At 49.7% G+C, this 20,800-nt stretch overlaps 1 protein-coding gene across 2 annotated transcripts in view; it reads left to right on the top strand.

Annotated features, from left to right (window-relative positions):
• Positions 1-15: 15 nt before the first annotated feature.
• CIB1 (calcium and integrin binding 1) overlaps positions 16-20,800 on the top strand; it is a 55,445-nt gene continuing 34,660 nt past the window's right edge. Inside the window, exon 1 of one of the 2 annotated variants that reach the window (XM_073568650.1) lies at positions 16-195. In XM_073568650.1, coding sequence (XP_073424751.1) covers positions 145-195 — 51 coding nt within the window. In that variant the 5' untranslated portion in view covers positions 16-144. The remainder of the gene's footprint in view (positions 196-20,800) is intronic. The other variant, XM_073568649.1, reaches the window with a different exon arrangement.

Raw genomic sequence — 20,800 nt, forward strand, 5'->3', positions numbered from 1 at the left:
GAGCTGAGGGCGGGGTCATATAAAATATGCAAATCAGGCGTCTCTCCATGCAGCAGGTGGTGACGCACAGGCGGAAGTTTTACTGCAGTTTCCAAGAGTCCGAGGCGCGGGGAGAAGTTGGGGTCCGGGGTGCGAGCGGTCACTATGGGGGGATCACAAAGCCAGCTATCCAAACAGCTACTCAACGAGTACCAGGTAGGTGACACCGGAGGGGCGCCGTATAGAGAGGGAGTCACCTGCGCTGCCAGCAAGGGGCTCTCCAGAATAAATAACTGCGGCTGTCCCTCATATGTGAGATCCCTGCGCACTGACTGTCTCCACAGTGACAGCCGGACCCCATAACACTGCATACAGCCTCTCTGTGTATGTTTCCATAGTGACAGCCGGACCCCATAACACTGCATACAGCCTCTCTGTGTATGTCTCCACAGTGACAGCCGGACCCCATAACACTACATACAGCCTCTCTGTGTATGTTTCCATAGTGACAGCCGGACCCCATAACACTGCATACAGCCTCTCTGTGTATGTTTCCATAGTGACAGCCGGACCCCATAACACTGCATACAGCCTCTCTGTGTATGTCTCCACAGTGACAGCCGGACCCCATAACACTACATACAGCCTCTCTGTGTATGTTTCCATAGTGACAGCCGGACCCCATAACACTGCATACAGCCTCTCTGTGTATGTTTCCATAGTGACAGCCGGACCCCATAACACTACATACAGCCCCTCTGTGTATGTTTCCATAGTGACAGCCGGACCCCATAACACTACATACAGCCTCTCTGTGTATGTCTCCAGAGTGACAGCCGGACCCCATAACACTGCATACAGCCCCTCTGTGTATGTCTCCAGAGTGACAGCCGGACCCCATAACACTGCATACAGCCTCTCTGTGTATGTCTCCACAGTGACAGCCGGACCCCATAACACTGCATACAGCCTCTCTGTGTATGTCTCCATAGTGACAGCCGGACCCCATAACACTACATACAGCCCCTCTGTGTATGTCTCCACAGTGACAGCCGGACCCCATAACACTACATACAGCCTCTCTGTGTATGTCTCCACAGTGACAGCCGGACCCCATAACACTGCATACAGCCCCTCTGTGTATGTTTCCATAGTGACAGCCGGACCCCATAACACTGCATACAGCCTCTCTGTGTATGTCTCCACAGTGACAGCCGGACCCCATAACACTGCATACAGCCTCTCTGTGTATGTTTCCATAGTGACAGCCGGACCCCATAACACTGCATACAGCCTCTCTGTGTATGTTTCCATAGTGACAGCCGGACCCCATAACACTGCATACAGCCTCTCTGTGTATGTCTCCACAGTGACAGCCGGACCCCATAACACTACATACAGCCCCTCTGTGTATGTTTCCATAGTGACAGCCGGACCCCATAACACTGCATACAGCCTCTCTGTGTATGTCTCCACAGTGACAGCCGGACCCCATAACACTGCATACAGCCTCTCTGTGTATGTTTCCATAGTGACAGCCGGACCCCATAACACTGCATACAGCCTCTCTGTGTATGTTTCCATAGTGACAGCCGGACCTCATAACACTACATACAGCCCCTCTGTGTATGTCTCCAGAGTGACAGCCGGACCCCATAACACTACATACAGCCCCTCTGTGTATGTCTCCACAGTGACAGCCGGACCCCATAACACTGCATACAGCCTCTCTGTGTATGTTTCCATAGTGACAGCCGGACCCCATAACACTGCATACAGCCTCTCTGTGTATGTTTCCATAGTGACAGCCGGACCTCATAACACTACATACAGCCCCTCTGTGTATGTCTCCAGAGTGACAGCCGGACCCCATAACACTACATACAGCCCCTCTGTGTATGTCTCCAGAGTGACAGCCGGACCCCATAACACTACATAAAGCCCCTCTGTGTATGTCTCCATAGTGACAGCCGGACCCCATAACACTGCATACAGCCCCTCTGTGTATGTCTCCAGAGTGACAGCCGGACCCCATAACACTACGTAAAGCCCCTCTGTGTATGTCTCCATAGTGACAGCCGGACCCCATAACACTGCATACAGCCCCTCTGTGTATGTCTCCACAGTGACAGCCGGACCCCATAACACTACATACAGCCTCTCTGTGTATGTTTCCATAGTGACAGCCGGACCCCATAACACTGCATACAGCCTCTCTGTGTATGTTTCCATAGTGACAGCCGGACCCCATAACACTGCATACAGCCCCTCTGCATGTCTCCACAGTGACAGCCGGACCCCATAACACTACATACAGCCCCTCTGTGTATGTCTCCAGAGTGACAGCCGGACCCCATAACACTACATACAGCCCCTCTGTGTATGTCTCCAGAGTGACAGCCGGACCCCATAACAGTACATAAAGCCCCTCTGTGTATGTCTCCATAGTGACAGCCGTACCCCATAACACTGCATACAGCCCCTCTGTGTATGTCTCCAGAGTGACAGCCGGACCCCATAACACTACGTAAAGCCCCTCTGTGTATGTCTCCATAGTGACAGCCGGACCCCATAACACTGCATACAGCCCCTCTGTGTATGTCTCCACAGTGACAGCCGGACCCCATAACACTACATACAGCCTCTCTGTGTATGTTTCCATAGTGACAGCCGGACCCCATAACACTGCATACAGCCCCTCTGCATGTCTCCACAGTGACAGCCGGACCCCATAACACTACATACAGCCCCTCTGTGTATGTCTCCAGAGTGACAGCCGGACCCCATAACACTACATACAGCCCCTCTGTGTATGTCTCCAGAGTGACAGCCGGACCCCATAACACTACATAAAGCCCCTCTGTGTATGTCTCCATAGTGACAGCCGGACCCCATAACACTGCATACAGCCCCTCTGTGTATGTCTCCAGAGTGACAGCCGGACCCCATAACACTACGTAAAGCCCCTCTGTGTATGTCTCCATAGTGACAGCCGGACCCCATAACACTGCATACAGCTCCTCTGTGTATGTCTCCACAGTGACAGCCGGACCCCATAACACTACATACAGCCTCTCTGTGTATGTTTCCATAGTGACAGCCGGACCCCATAACACTGCATACAGCCCCTCTGCATGTCTCCACAGTGACAGCCGGACCCCATAACACTACATACAGCCCCTCTGTGTATGTCTCCAGAGTGACAGCCGGACCCCATAACACTACATACAGCCCCTCTGTGTATGTCTCCAGAGTGACAGCCGGACCCCATAACACTACATAAAGCCCCTCTGTGTATGTCTCCATAGTGACAGCCGGACCCCATAACACTGCATACAGCCCCTCTGTGTATGTCTCCAGAGTGACAGCCGGACCCCATAACACTACGTAAAGCCCCTCTGTGTATGTCTCCATAGTGACAGCCGGACCCCATAACACTGCATACAGCCCCTCTGTGTATGTCTCCACAGTGACAGCCGGACCCCATAACACTGCATACAGCCTCTCTGTGTATGTTTCCATAGTGACAGCCGGACCCCATAACACTGCATACAGCCTCTCTGTGTATGTTTCCATAGTGACAGCCGGACCTCATAACACTACATACAGCCCCTCTGTGTATGTCTCCAGAGTGACAGCCGGACCCCATAACACTACATACAGCCCCTCTGTGTATGTCTCCAGAGTGACAGCCGGACCCCATAACACTACATAAAGCCCCTCTGTGTATGTCTCCATAGTGACAGCCGGACCCCATAACACTGCATACAGCCCCTCTGTGTATGTCTCCAGAGTGACAGCCGGACCCCATAACACTACGTAAAGCCCCTCTGTGTATGTCTCCATAGTGACAGCCGGACCCCATAACACTGCATACAGCCCCTCTGTGTATGTCTCCACAGTGACAGCCGGACCCCATAACACTACATACAGCCTCTCTGTGTATGTTTCCATAGTGACAGCCGGACCCCATAACACTGCATACAGCCTCTCTGTGTATGTTTCCATAGTGACAGCCGGACCCCATAACACTGCATACAGCCCCTCTGCATGTCTCCACAGTGACAGCCGGACCCCATAACACTACATACAGCCCCTCTGTGTATGTCTCCACAGTGACAGCCGGACCCCATAACACTACATACAGCCCCTCTGTGTATGTCTCCAGAGTGACAGCCGGACCCCATAACACTACATAAAGCCCCTCTGTGTATGTCTCCATAGTGACAGCCGGACCCCATAACACTGCATACAGCCCCTCTGTGTATGTCTCCAGAGTGACAGCCGGACCCCATAACACTACGTAAAGCCCCTCTGTGTATGTCTCCATAGTGACAGCCGGACCCCATAACACTGCATACAGCCCCTCTGTGTATGTCTCCACAGTGACAGCCGGACCCCATAACACTACATACAGCCTCTCTGTGTATGTTTCCATAGTGACAGCCGGACCCCATAACACTGCATACAGCCCCTCTGCATGTCTCCACAGTGACAGCCGGACCCCATAACACTACATACAGCCCCTCTGTGTATGTCTCCAGAGTGACAGCCGGACCCCATAACACTACATACAGCCCCTCTGTGTATGTCTCCAGAGTGACAGCCGGACCCCATAACACTACGTAAAGCCCCTCTGTGTATGTCTCCATAGTGACAGCCGGACCCCATAACACTGCATACAGCCCCTCTGTGTATGTCTCCACAGTGACAGCCGGACCCCATAACACTACATACAGCCTCTCTGTGTATGTTTCCATAGTGACAGCCGGACCCCATAACACTGCATACAGCCCCTCTGCATGTCTCCACAGTGACAGCCGGACCCCATAACACTACATACAGCCCCTCTGTGTATGTCTCCAGAGTGACAGCCGGACCCCATAACACTACATACAGCCCCTCTGTGTATGTCTCCAGAGTGACAGCCGGACCCCATAACACTACATAAAGCCCCTCTGTGTATGTCTCCATAGTGACAGCCGGACCCCATAACACTGCATACAGCCCCTCTGTGTATGTCTCCAGAGTGACAGCCGGACCCCATAACACTACGTAAAGCCCCTCTGTGTATGTCTCCATAGTGACAGCCGGACCCCATAACACTGCATACAGCTCCTCTGTGTATGTCTCCACAGTGACAGCCGGACCCCATAACACTACATACAGCCTCTCTGTGTATGTTTCCATAGTGACAGCCGGACCCCATAACACTGCATACAGCCCCTCTGCATGTCTCCACAGTGACAGCCGGACCCCATAACACTACATACAGCCCCTCTGTGTATGTCTCCAGAGTGACAGCCGGACCCCATAACACTACATACAGCCCCTCTGTGTATGTCTCCAGAGTGACAGCCGGACCCCATAACACTACATAAAGCCCCTCTGTGTATGTCTCCATAGTGACAGCCGGACCCCATAACACTGCATACAGCCCCTCTGTGTATGTCTCCAGAGTGACAGCCGGACCCCATAACACTACGTAAAGCCCCTCTGTGTATGTCTCCATAGTGACAGCCGGACCCCATAACACTGCATACAGCCCCTCTGTGTATGTCTCCACAGTGACAGCCGGACCCCATAACACTACATACAGCCCCTCTGTGTATGTCTCCAGAGTGACAGCCGGACCCCATAACACTACATAAAGCCCCTCTGTGTATGTCTCCATAGTGACAGCCGGACCCCATAACACTGCATACAGCCCCTCTGTGTATGTCTCTGCTCAATGTCTCATTTTTGAATACAGATAGAAACCAATGTGTGTTTTCACACTTTATGTATTACGTTCTGACCACAAGCAGCGCTGGCTTCTCCCCCTCTTTTTTCTTGATATTGGTTTTGTGGCTGACCACCACTGTAGCCGTGCGCGCTGGGTCATGTACGCTATTCTTTCTGTTTTCTTAGTGATTGATCTAGGCTGCTGTTCACATTAACAGCGGCCCTGCCCTGCCCTAGGCTTTATTTGATTACGCACCTGTATCTGGGCCTGGATCGTCCTTTATCTGTGGTGCTGGTCAGGCAGTGTGGAGGTTGGACCTGAAATGTCTGCATGGACCTGGCTAACCTTTATCTGCGCTTGTCCTCTGGTGCCATAGGAACGATTTTGAAATGCTTGAGGTACAGTGTGCATGTAATGAGGTCTTGCTTTTATACATTTAGGAGGCCGCAATGGCACAGCGAACATAAAAAACGTAGAGTAGGACTCCCCATACGAGACTGCCTTGACGTGGCGGGGTAGCTCAAACAATTGATCAATTTTTTGCTAAATGTCTCATTTTTGAATACAGATAGAAACCAATGTGTGTTTTCACACTTTATGTATTACGTTCTGACCACAAGCAGCGCTGGCTTCTCCCCCTCTTTTTTCTTGATATTGGTTTTGTGGCTGACCACCACTGTAGCCGTGCGCGCTGGGTCATGTACGCTATTCTTTCTGTTTTCTTAGTGATTGATCTAGGCTGCTGTTCACATTAACAGCGGCCCTGCCCTGCCCTAGGCTTTATTTGATTACGCACCTGTATCTGGGCCTGGATCGTCCTTTATCTGTGGTGCTGGTCAGGCAGTGTGGAGGTTGGACCTGAAATGTCTGCATGGACCTGGCTAACCTTTATCTGCGCTTGTCCTCTGGTGCCATAGGAACGATTTTGAAATGCTTGAGGTACAGTGTGCATGTAATGAGGTCTTGCTTTTATACATTTAGGAGGCCGCAATGGCACAGCGAACATAAAAAACGTAGAGTAGGACTCCCCATACGAGACTGCCTTGACGTGGCGGGGTAGCTCAAACAATTGATCAATTTTTTGCTAAATGTCTCATTTTTGAATACAGATAGAAACCAATGTGTGTTTTCACACTTTATGTATTACGTTCTGACCACAAGCAGCGCTGGCTTCTCCCCCTCTTTTTTCTTGATATTGGTTTTGTGGCTGACCACCACTGTAGCCGTGCGCGCTGGGTCATGTACGCTATTCTTTCTGTTTTCTTAGTGATTGATCTAGGCTGCTGTTCACATTAACAGCGGCCCTGCCCTGCCCTAGGCTTTATTTGATTACGCACCTGTATCTGGGCCTGGATCGTCCTTTATCTGTGGTGCTGGTCAGGCAGTGTGGAGGTTGGACCTGAAATGTCTGCATGGACCTGGCTAACCTTTATCTGCGCTTGTCCTCTGGTGCCATAGGAACGATTTTGAAATGCTTGAGGTACAGTGTGCATGTAATGAGGTCTTGCTTTTATACATTTAGGAGGCCGCAATGGCACAGCGAACATAAAAAACGTAGAGTAGGACTCCCCATACGAGACTGCCTTGACGTGGCGGGGTAGCTCAAACAATTGATCAATTTTTTGCTAAATGTCTCATTTTTGAATACAGATAGAAACCAATGTGTGTTTTCACACTTTATGTATTACGTTCTGACCACAAGCAGCGCTGGCTTCTCCCCCTCTTTTTTCTTGATACAGCCCCTCTGTGTATGTCTCCAGAGTGACAGCCGGACCCCATAACACTACATAAAGCCCCTCTGTGTATGTCTCCATAGTGACAGCCGGACCCCATAACACTGCATACAGCCCCTCTGTGTATGTCTCCAGAGTGACAGCCGGACCCCATAACACTACGTAAAGCCCCTCTGTGTATGTCTCCATAGTGACAGCCGGACCCCATAACACTGCATACAGCCCCTCTGTGTATGTCTCCACAGTGACAGCCGGACCCCATAACACTACATACAGCCTCTCTGTGTATGTTTCCATAGTGACAGCCGGACCCCATAACACTGCATACAGCCCCTCTGCATGTCTCCACAGTGACAGCCGGACCCCATAACACTACATACAGCCCCTCTGTGTATGTCTCCAGAGTGACAGCCGGACCCCATAACACTACATACAGCCCCTCTGTGTATGTCTCCAGAGTGACAGCCGGACCCCATAACACTACATAAAGCCCCTCTGTGTATGTCTCCATAGTGACAGCCGGACCCCATAACACTGCATACAGCCCCTCTGTGTATGTCTCCAGAGTGACAGCCGGACCCCATAACACTACGTAAAGCCCCTCTGTGTATGTCTCCATAGTGACAGCCGGACCCCATAACACTGCATACAGCCCCTCTGTGTATGTCTCCACAGTGACAGCCGGACCCCATAACACTACATACAGCCTCTCTGTGTATGTTTCCATAGTGACAGCCGGACCCCATAACACTACATAAAGCCCCTCTGTGTATGTCTCCATAGTGACAGCCGGACCCCATAACACTACATACAGCCCCTCTGTGTATGTCTCCAGAGTGACAGCCGGACCCCATAACACTACATACAGCCCCTCTGTGTATGTCTCCAGAGTGACAGCCGGACCCCATAACACTACATAAAGCCCCTCTGTGTATGTCTCCATAGTGACAGCCGGACCCCATAACACTGCATACATCCCCTCTGTGTATGTCTCCAGAGTGACAGCCGGACCCCATAACACTACGTAAAGCCCCTCTGTGTATGTCTCCATAGTGACAGCCGGACCCCATAACACTGCATACAGCCCCTCTGTGTATGTCTCCACAGTGACAGCCGGACCCCATAACACTGCATACAGCCCCTCTGTGTATGTCTCCACAGTGACAGCCGGACCCCATAACACTACATACAGCCCCTCTGTGTATGTTTCCATAGTGACAGCCGGACCCCATAACACTACATACAGCCCCTCTGTGTATGTCTCCACAGTGACAGCCGGACCCCATAACACTGCATACAGCCCCTCTGTGCATGTCTCCACAGTGACAGCCGGACCCCATAACACTGCATACAGCCCCTCTGTGTATGTCTCCACAGTGACAGCCGGACCCCATAACACTACATACAGCCTCTCTGTGTATGTCTCCATAGTGACAGCCGGACCCCATAACACTGCATACAGCCCCTCTGTGTATGTCTCCACAGTGACAGCCGGACCCCATAACACTACATACAGCCCCTCTGTGTATGTTTCCATAGTGACAGCCGGACCCCATAACACTACATACAGCCTCTGTGTATGTCTCCATAGTGACAGCCGGACCCCATAACACTGCATACAGCCCCTCTGTGCATGTCTCCACAGTGACAGCCGGACCCCATAACACTGCATACAGCCCCTCTGTGCATGTCTCCACAGTGACAGCCGGACCCCATAACACTGCATACAGCCCCTCTGTGTATGTCTCCACAGTGACAGCCGGACCCCATAACACTACATACAGCCTCTCTGTGTATGTCTCCATAGTGACAGCCGGACCCCATAACACTGCATACAGCCCCTCTGTGCATGTCTCCACAGTGACAGCCGGACCCCATAACACTACATACAGCCTCTCTGTGTATGTTTCCATAGTGACAGCTGGACCCCATAACACTACATACAGCCTCTCTGTGTATGTCTCCATAGTGACAGCCGGACCCCATAACACTGCATACAGCCCCTCTGTGCATGTCTCCACAGTGACAGCCGGACCCCATAACACTGCATACAGCCCCTCTGTGTATGTCTCCACAGTGACAGCCGGACCCCATAACACTACATACAGCCTCTCTGTGTATGTCTCCATAGTGACAGCCGGACCCCATAACACTGCATACAGCCCCTCTGTGCATGTCTCCACAGTGACAGCCGGACCCCATAACACTACATACTTCCCCTCTGTGTATGTCTCCACAGTGACAGCCGGACCCCATAACACTGCATACAGCCTCTCTGTGTATGTCTCCACAGTGACAGCCGGACCCCATAACACTACATACAGCCTCTCTGTGTATGTCTCCATAGTGACAGCCGGACCCCATAACACTGCATACAGCCCCTCTGTGCATGTCTCCACAGTGACAGCCGGACCCCATAACACTGCATACAGCCTCTCTGTGTATGTCTCCATAGTGACAGCCGGACCCCATAACACTACATACAGCCCCTCTGTGTATGTTTCCATATTGACAGCCGGACCCCATAACACTACATACAGCCCCTCTGTGTATGTCTCCACAGTGACAGCCGGACCCCATAACACTACATACAGCCCCTCTGTGTATGTTTCCATAGTGACAGCCGGACCCCATAACACTACATACAGCCCCTCTGTGTATGTCTCCACAGTGACAGCCGGACCCCATAACACTGCATTCAGCCCCTCTGTGTATGTTTCCATAGTGACAGCCGGACCCCATAACACTACATACAGCCCCTCTGTGTATGTCTCCACAGTGACAGCCGGACCCCATAACACTGCATACAGCCCCTCTGTGTATGTTTCCATAGTGACAGCCGGACCCCATAACACTGCATACAGCCCCTCTGTGTATGTTTCCATAGTGACAGCCGGACCCCATAACACTACATACAGCCCCTCTGTGTATGTCTCCACAGTGACAGCCGGACCCCATAACACTGCATACAGCCTCTCTGTGTATGTTTCCATAGTGACAGCCGGACCCCATAACACTACATACAGCCCCTCTGTGTATGTCTCCAGAGTGACAGCCGGACCCCATAACACTACATACAGCCCCTCTGTGTATGTCTCCATTGTGACAGCCGGACCCCATAACACTACATACCGCCCCTCTGTGTATGTCTCCATAGTGACAGCCAGACCCCATAACACTACATACAGTCTCTCTGTGTATGTTTCCATAGTGACAGCCGGACCCCATAACACTACATACAGCCTCTCTGTGTATGTCTCCATAGTGACAGCCGGACCCCATAACACTACATACAGCCCCTCTGTGTATGTCTCCATAGTGACAGCCGGACCCCATAACACTACATGCAGCCCCTCTGTGTATGTCTCCAGAGTGACAGCCGGACCCCATAACACTACATGCAGCCCCTCTGTGTATGTCTCCAGAGTGACAGCCGGACCCCATAACACTACATGCAGCCCCTCTGTGTATGTCTCCAGAGTGACAGCCGGACCCCATAACACTGCATACAGCCCCTCTGTGTATGTTTCCATAGTGACAGCCGGACCCCATAACACTACATACAGCCCCTCTGTGTATGTCTCCACAGTGACAGCCGGACCCCATAACACTGCATACAGCCCCTCTGTGTATGTTTCCATAGTGACAGCCGGACCCCATAACACTGCATACAGCCCCTCTGTGTATGTTTCCATAGTGACAGCCGGACCCCATAACACTACATACAGCCCCTCTGTGTATGTCTCCACAGTGACAGCCGGACCCCATAACACTGCATACAGCCTCTCTGTGTATGTTTCCATAGTGACAGCCGGACCCCATAACACTACATACAGCCCCTCTGTGTATGTCTCCAGAGTGACAGCCGGACCCCATAACACTACATACAGCCGCTCTGTGTATGTCTCCATAGTGACAGCCGGACCCCATAACACTACATACCGCCCCTCTGTGTATGTCTCCATAGTGACAGCCAGACCCCATAACACTACATACAGCCTCTCTGTGTATGTTTCCATAGTGACAGCCGGACCCCATAACACTACATACAGCCTCTCTGTGTATGTCTCCATAGTGACAGCCGGACCCCATAACACTACATACAGCCCCTCTGTGCATGTCTCCATAGTGACAGCCGGACCCCATAACACTACATGCAGCCCCTCTGTGCATGTCTCCAGAGTGACAGCTGGACCCCATAACACTACATACCGCCCCTCTGTGCATGTCTCCATAGTGACAGCCGGACCCCATAACACTACATACCGCCCCTCTGTGTATGTCTCCATAGTGACAGCCGGACCCCATAACACTACATACAGCCCCTCTGTGTATGTCTCCAGAGTGACAGCCAGACCCCATAACACTACATACAGCCCCTCTGTGTATGTCTCCACAGTGACAGCCGGACCCCATAACACTGCATACAGCCCCTCTGTGTATGTTTCCATAGTGACAGCCGGACCCCATAACACTGCATACAGCCCCTCTGTGTATGTTTCCATAGTGACAGCCGGACCCCATAACACTACATACAGCCCCTCTGTGTATGTCTCCACAGTGACAGCCGGACCCCATAACACTGCATACAGCCTCTCTGTGTATGTTTCCATAGTGACAGCCGGACCCCATAACACTACATACAGCCCCTCTGTGTATGTCTCCAGAGTGACAGCCGGACCCCATAACACTACATACAGCCGCTCTGTGTATGTCTCCATAGTGACAGCCGGACCCCATAACACTACATACCGCCCCTCTGTGTATGTCTCCATAGTGACAGCCAGACCCCATAACACTACATACAGCCTCTCTGTGTATGTTTCCATAGTGACAGCCGGACCCCATAACACTACATACAGCCTCTCTGTGTATGTCTCCATAGTGACAGCCGGACCCCATAACACTACATACAGCCCCTCTGTGCATGTCTCCATAGTGACAGCCGGACCCCATAACACTACATGCAGCCCCTCTGTGCATGTCTCCAGAGTGACAGCTGGACCCCATAACACTACATACCGCCCCTCTGTGCATGTCTCCATAGTGACAGCCGGACCCCATAACACTACATACCGCCCCTCTGTGTATGTCTCCATAGTGACAGCCGGACCCCATAACACTACATACAGCCCCTCTGTGTATGTCTCCAGAGTGACAGCCAGACCCCATAACACTACATACAGCCGCTCTGTGCATGTCTCCATAGTGACAGCCGGACCCCATAACACTACATGCAGCCCCTCTGTGTATGTTTCCATAGTGACAGCCGGACCCCATAGCACTACATACCGCCCCTCTGTGTATGTCTCCAGAGTGACAGCCGGACCCCATAACACTACATACCGCCCCTCTGTGTATGTCTCCACAGTGACAGCCGGACCCCATAACACTACATACAGCCCCTCTGTGTATGTCTCCACAGTGACAGCCGGACCCCATAACACTACATACAGTGCCTACAAGTAGTATTCAACCCCCTGCAGATTTAGCAGGTTTGATAAGATGCAAATAAGTTAGAGCCTTCAAACTTCACACAAGAGCAGGATTTATTAACAGATGCATAAATCTTACAAACCAAAAAGTTATGTTGCTCAGTTAAATTTTAATAAATTTTAAACATAAAAGTGTGGGTCAATTATTATTCAACCCCTAGGTTTAATATTTTGTGGAATAACCCTTGTTTGCAATTACAGCTAATAATCGTCTTTTATAAGACCTGATCAGGCCGGCACAGGTCTCTGGAGTTATCTTGGCCCACTCCTCCATGCAGATCTTCTCCAAGTTATCTAGGTTCTTTGGGTGTCTCATGTGGACTTTAATCTTGAGCTCCTTCCACAAGTTTTCAATTGGGTTAAGGTCAGGAGACTGACTAGGCCACTCCAACACCTTGATTTTTTGCCTCTTGAACCAGGCCTTGGTTTTCTTGGCTGTGTGCTTTGGGTCGTTGTCTTGTTGGAAGATGAAATGACGACCCATCTTAAGATCCTTGATGGAGGAGCGGAGGTTCTTGGCCAAAATCTCCAGGTAGGCCGTGCTATCCATCTTCCCATGGATGCGGACCAGATGGCCAGGCCCCTTGGCTGAGAAACAGCTCCACAGCATGATGCTGCCACCACCATGCTTGACTGTAGGGATGGTATTCTTTTGGTCGTATGCAGTGCCATCCAGCCTCCAAACGTCACGTGTGTGGTTGGCACCAAAGATCTCGATCTTGGTCTCATCAGACCAGAGAACCTTGAACCAGTCTGTCTCTGAGTCCTCCAAGTGATCATGAGCAAACTGTAGACAAGCCTTGACATGACGCTTTGAAAGTAAAGGTACCTTACGGGCTTGTCTGGAATGGAGACCATTGCGGTGGAGTACGTTACTTATGGTATTGACTGAAACCAATGTCCCCACTGCCATGAGATCTTCCCGGAGCTCCTTCCTTGTTGTCCTTGGGTTAGCCTTGACTCTTCGGACAAGCCTGGCCTCGGCACGGGAGGAAACTTTCAAAGGCTGTCCAGGCCGTGGAAGGCTAACAGTAGTTCCATAAGCCTACCACTTCCGGATGATGCTCCCAACAGTGGAGACATGTAGGCCCAACTCCTTGGAAAGGGCTTTTGTACCCCTTGCCAGCCTTGTGACCCTCCACGATCTTGTCTCTGATGGCCTTGGAATGCTCCTTTGTCTTTCCCATGTTGACCATGTATGAGTGCTGTTCACAAGTTTGGGGAGGGTCTTAAATAGTCAGAAAAGGCTGGAAAAAGAGATAATTAATCCAAACATGTGAAGCTCATTGTTCTTTGTGCCTGAAATACTTCTTAATACTTTAGGGGAACCAAACAGAATTCTGGTGGTTTGAGGGGTTGAATAATAAATGACCCTCTGAATAAACTTTTCACAATTTAAAAAAAAATTAAACAAAGAAATAACATTCTTTTTTGCTGCAGTGCATTTCACACTTCCAGGCTGATCTACAGTCCAAATGTCACAATGCCAAGTTAATTCCGAATGTGTAAACCTGCTAAATCTGCAGGGGGTTGAATACTACTTGTAGGCACTGTACAGCCTCTCTGTGTATGTCTCCATAGTGACAGCCGGACCCCATAACACTACATACAGCCTCTCTGTGTATGTCTCCAGAGTGACAGCCGGACCTCATAACACTGCATACAGCCCCTCTGTGTATGTTTCCATAGTGACAGCCGGACCCCATAACACTACATACAGCCTCTCTGTGTATGTTTCCATAGTGACAGCCGGACCCCATAACACTACATACAGCCCCTCTGTGTATGTCTCCATAGTGACAGCCGGACCCCATAACACTACATACCGCCCCTCTGTGTATGTCTCCAGAGTGACAGCCGGACCCCATAACACTACATACAGCCCCTCTGTGTATGTCTCCAGAGTGACAGCCGGACCCCATAACACTACATACAGCCCCTCTGTGTATGTCTCCATAGTGACAGCCAGACCCCATAACACTACATACAGCCCCTCTGTGTATGACTCCAGAGTGACAGCCGGACCCCATAACACTACATACAGCCCCTCTGTGTATGTCTCCATAGTGACAGCCGAACCCCATAACACTACATACCGCCCCTCTGTGTATGTCTCCATAGTGACAGCCGGACCCCATAACACCACATACAGCCCCTCTGTGTATGTCTCCATAGTGACAGCCGGACCCCATAACACTACATACCGCCCCTCTGTGTATGTCTCCACAGTGACAGCCGGACCCCATAACACTACATAAGGATGGGGGCATTGCTCTAGAATCACTGCGTTGAGAAACATGTGATGGTGTCTCCGCAGTGTTGGATGTTGATCTCCATGAGTTCATTCATCCTCATTTTCACAGTCTTTTACTAGGCATTGCTCCTACCAGCCAGTTTCCTACTCCACACTGATGAGGGGCAATACCCCGAAACAGCTGTCTGTGGATGGATACCATGTTTTGGCATAGGTGGTTTCCTTCATTGGAGACTGCCCTTCCCGTGGTTGTTCCTTCCCGGTGAAAGACCTGGCTAGTCATTGGACAGCTGGACCCCATAACACTACATACAGCCCCTCTGTGTATGTCTCCATAGTGACAGCCGGACCCCATAACACTACATACAGCCTCTCTGTGTATATTTCCATAGTGACAGCCGGACCCCATAACACTACATACAGCCCCTCTGTGTATGTCTCCATAGTGACAGCCGGACCCCATAACACTACATACCGCCCCTCTGTGTATGTCTCCAGAGTGACAGCCGGACCCCATAACACTACATACAGCCCCTCTGTGCATGTCTCCAGAGTGACAGCCGGACCCCATAACACTACAAACAGCCCCTCTGTGTATGTCTCCATAGTGACAGCCGGACCCCATAACACTACATACCGCCCCTCTGTGTATGTCTCCAGAGTGACAGCCGGACCCCATAACACTACATACAGCCCCTCTGTGTATGTCTCCATAGTGACAGCCGGACCCCATAACACTACATACAGCCCCTCTGTGCATGTCTCCATAGTGACAGCCGGACCCCATAACACTACATACAGCCCCTCTGTGCATGTCTCCATAGTGACAGCCGGACCCCATAACACTACATACAGCCCCTCTGTGTATGTCTCCATAGTGACAGCCGGACCCCATAACACTACATACCGCCCCTCTGTGTATGTCTCCAGAGTGACAGCCGGACCCCATAACACTACATACAGCCCCTCTGTGTATGTCTCCATAGTGACAGCCGGACCCCATAACACTACATACAGCCCCTCTGTGTATGTCTCCAGAGTGACAGCCAGACCCCATAACACTACATACAGCCCCTCTGTGTATGTCTCCAGAGTGACAGCCGGACCCCATAACACTACATACAGCCCCTCTGTGTATGTCTCCATAGTGACAGCCTATGAAAAGGAGGATGAATGAACTCATGGAGATCAACATCCGACACTGCGGAGACACCATCACGTGTTTCTCAACGCAGTGATTCTAGAGCACTGCCCCCATCCCTTATGGGAAATATGTAAAACATGCAAAACAGAAGCCGCGGAGACACCATCACGTGTTTCTCGACACAAGCAATGACCAGCCAGGTCTTTGCCCGGGAAGGAACAACCACAGGAAGGGCAGTCTCCAATGAAGGAAACCACCTATGCCAAAACATGGTATCCATCCACATACAGCTGTTTCGGGGTATTGCCCCTCATCAGTATGGAGTAGGAAACTGGCTGGTAGGAGCAATGCCTAGTAAAAAGACTATGAAAAGGAGAATGAATGAACTCATGGAGATCAACATCCGACACTGCGGAGACACCATCACGTGTTTCTCAACGCAGTGATTCTAGAGCACTGCCCCCATCCCTTATGGGAAATATGTAAAACATGCAAAACAGAAGCCGCGGAGACACCATCACGTGTTTCTCAACGCAAGCAATGACTAGCCAGGTCTTTGCCCGGGAAGGAACAACCACGGGAAGGGCAGTCTCCAATGAAGGAAACCACCTATGCCAAAACATGGTATCCATCCACATACAGCTGTTTCGGGGTATTGCCCCTCATCAGTGTGGAGTAGGAAACTGGCTGGTAGGAGCAATGCCTAGTAAAAAGACTATGAAAAGGAGGATAAATGAACTCATGGAGATCAACATCCGACACTGCGGAGACACCATCACGTGTTTCTCAACGCAGTGATTCTAGAGCACTGCCCCCATCCCTTATGGGAAATATGTAAAACATGCAAAACCGAAGCCGCGGAGACACCATCACGTGTTTCTCAACGCAAGCAATGACCAGCCAGGTCTTTGCCCGGGAAGGAACAACCACGGGAAGGGCAGTCTCCAATGAAGGAAACCACCTATGCCAAAACATGGTATCCATCCACATACAGCTGTTTCGGGGTATTGCCCCTCATCAGTGTGGAGTAGGAAACTGGCTGGTAGGAGCAATGCCTAGTAAAAAGACTATGAAAAGGAGCATGAATGAACTCATGGAGATCAACATCCGACACTGCATATCAGGATAGGGGATGGGGCCATGTATACCAGGATGGGGCCATGCATACCAGGACCAGGAAGTGCCATCATACCAGGATAATCATGGGACCATGCATACCAGGACCGGGATGGGACCATGCATACCAGGACCGGGATGGGACCATGCATACCAGGACCGGGATGGGACCATGCATACCAGGACCGGGATGGGACCATGCATACCAGGACCAGGATGGGGTCAATCATACCAGGATTATCATGGGACCATGCATACCAGGACCAGGAAGTGCCATCATACCAGGATAATCATGGGATCATGCATACCAGGACCGGGATGGGTACAATCATACCAGGACCAGGATGGGACCATGCATACCAGGACCAGGATGGGACCATGCATACCAGGACCAGGATGGGGTCAGTCATACCAGGATAATTATGGGACCATGCATACCAGGACCAGGATGGGGTCAATCATACCAGGATAATTATGGGACCATGCATACCAGGACCAGGATGGGGTCAATCATACCAGGATAATCATGGGACTATGCATACCAGGATAAGGATGGGACCTATCATACCAGGATAATCATGGGACCATGCAGACCAGGATGGGGCCAATCATACCAGGATAGTCATGGGGCTATGCATACCAGGATTGGTATAATCATACCAGGATAAGGATGGGACCATGCATACCAGGATAAGGATGGGACCATGTATACCATGTCTGGGATGGGGGGCCAATCATACCAGGATATGGATGGGCCAATGCATACTTGGACAAGATGCATACCAGTATAGGGATGAGGGCGATCATTCCTGCCAGGATAAGGATGAGGGGGCCATGTATACCAGGCTAGGGATGAGGAGGCATGCATATCATGATAGGGATAAGGGGGCCATGCATACCAGGATAGGGATGAGGGGACCATATTTACCAGGACAGGGGATATTAAGTACAGAATTGACCACATTTTTTGCTTCAGTTTTGTTTTCCTAATTTCCTCCTCTAAAACCTAGGGGCGCCTTATGGTCCGATGTGTCTTATAGTCATAGAATAGAATCATAGAATCGTAGAGTTGGAAGGGACCTCCTGGGCCATCTGGTCCAACCCCCTGCTCAAAGCAGGATTCGCTAAATCATCCCAGTCAGATGTCTGTCCAGCCTCTGTTTGAAGACTTCCATTGAAGGAGAACTCACCACTTCTCGTGGCAGCCTGTTCCACTCATTGATCACTCTGTCAAAAAGTTTTTTCTAATATCTAATCTGTGTCTCCTCCCATTCAGTTTCATCCCATTGCTTCTAGTCTTTCCTTGTGCAAATGAGAATAAAGTTGATCCTTCTACAATGTGACAGCCCTTTAGATATTTGTAGACAGCAATTAAGTCTCCTCTCAGTCTTCTCTTTTGCAAACTAAACATTCCCAAATCCTGCAACCTTTCCTCATAAGACAGGGTTTGCAGACCGGTCACCATTCTGGTCGCTCTTTTCTGAACTTGCTCCAGTTTGTTGATGTCTTTTTTAAAATGTGGTGCCCAAAACTGGACACAATATTCCAGATGAGGTCTGACCAAAGAGGAGTAGAGGGAAATAATGACTTCACGTGATCTAGACTGTATGCTTCTGTTAATACATCCTAGAACTGCATTTGCCTTTTTTGCTGCTGCATCACACTGTTGACTCATATTCAGTCTGTGATCTATTAGTATACCCAAGTCTTTTTCACATGTGCTGTCACTTAGCCCTATTCCTCCCATTCTATATATGCTTTTTTCATTTTTATTGCCCAGATGTAGTACTTTGCATTTCTCCCTGTTAAAAACCATTCTGTTAGTTACTGCCCACTTCTCCAGTTTATTTAAATCTTTTTGAATCCTCTCTCTCTCTTCTCTAGTATTAGCTATCCCTCCTAGCTTTGTGTCATCAGCAAATTTAATCAGTTTACCCTCAATTCCTTCATCTAAATCGTTGATAAAGATGTTGAACAATACAGGGCCCAGGACAGAGCCCTGTGGTACTCCACTTGAGACATTCTTCCAACTGGATGTGCAGCCATTTACGACCACTCTTTGGGTCCGATCACTAAGCCAGCTATGAATCCACCTAACAGTTGCCTTGTCCATTCCATACTTAGTCATTTTTTCAATAAGGATTGTATGAGAGACTTTGTCAAATGCTTTGCTGAAGTCAAGATATACTATATCTACAGCATTTCCTTGATCCACCCAATCAGTGATACCGTCATAGAAGGAAATTAAGTTAGTCTGACATGACTTATTAGTTACAAACCCATGCTGACTCTGTTTGATCACTTCATTCTTATCCAGGTATTGACTTACATGTTGTTTAATAATTTGTTCAAAGATCTTTCCTGGTATAGAAGTCAGACTCACCGGCCTATAGTTGCCTGGGTCCACCTTCTTCCCCTTTTTGAAGATAGGAACAACATTTGCTCTTCTCCAGTCTTCTGGCACTTCTCCTGTTCTCCAAGAATTTTCAAAGATTATGGAGAGTGGTTCAGAAATTTCTTCTGCTATCTCCTTCAGTACTCTGGGGTGTAATTCATCTGGACCTGGAGACTTGAATTCATTTAGGTTAGCTAAGTGTTTCCTCACTATCTTTCTGTTTATAGATATCCTGGATTCTTCTATTCCCTTAATAGGACAGTGAATAACAGTTGGTGTTACATTTCCTTTCTGAGAGAAAACAGATGCAAAATAGGAATTTAAAAGTTCAGCCTTCTCAATATCCTGTCTTACCATTTCATTATTTTCATCCTGTAAAAATCCTATAGCATCTTTGACTTTTCTTTTACTTTTGACATATCCCCAAAATCCTTTATTATTGCTTTTGACATCTCTTGCAAGCCTCAATTCATTTTCAGCTTTAGATAATCTGATTTGTGCCCTGCAGATTCTGCAGACAGCATTATATTCTTCTTTAGATATGCCTCCCTCTTTCCATTTTATAAACATTTTTTTCTTCCTTTTTAGCATGTGCTTAAGTTCTGTGTTCACCCATCCTGGTTTCCTTAAATGCTTCCTATTCTTCCCTCTTTTCGGAATTGTTAACAACTGTGCTTTGAGAATTTCATTTTTCAAGATTTCCCATCCTTCCTGGACATTTTTGTCTTTAAGGATATCCAGCCATTGGATCCCTCCAATTATCTTTCTTAATCCCTTAAAATCTGCCTTTCTGAAATCTAACCTTGACGTCTGAGTCTTCACAGGTCTTCCGCCTCTAGTTATCCAAAATTCTAAAATAGCATGGTCGCTACCTCCTAGGGTTCCAGCCACTTTTACCTCCTCAACCATTTCCTCCCTGTTTATAAGGATTAGATCCAAGGTAGCAGTTCCCCTTGTTT

This window comes from Dendrobates tinctorius, unplaced genomic scaffold, assembly GCF_039654945.1.
Source record: "Dendrobates tinctorius isolate UK_male_01 unplaced genomic scaffold, ASM3965494v1 ptg000022l, whole genome shotgun sequence".
In the NCBI taxonomy this organism is placed as follows: domain Eukaryota; kingdom Metazoa; phylum Chordata; class Amphibia; order Anura; family Dendrobatidae; genus Dendrobates; species Dendrobates tinctorius.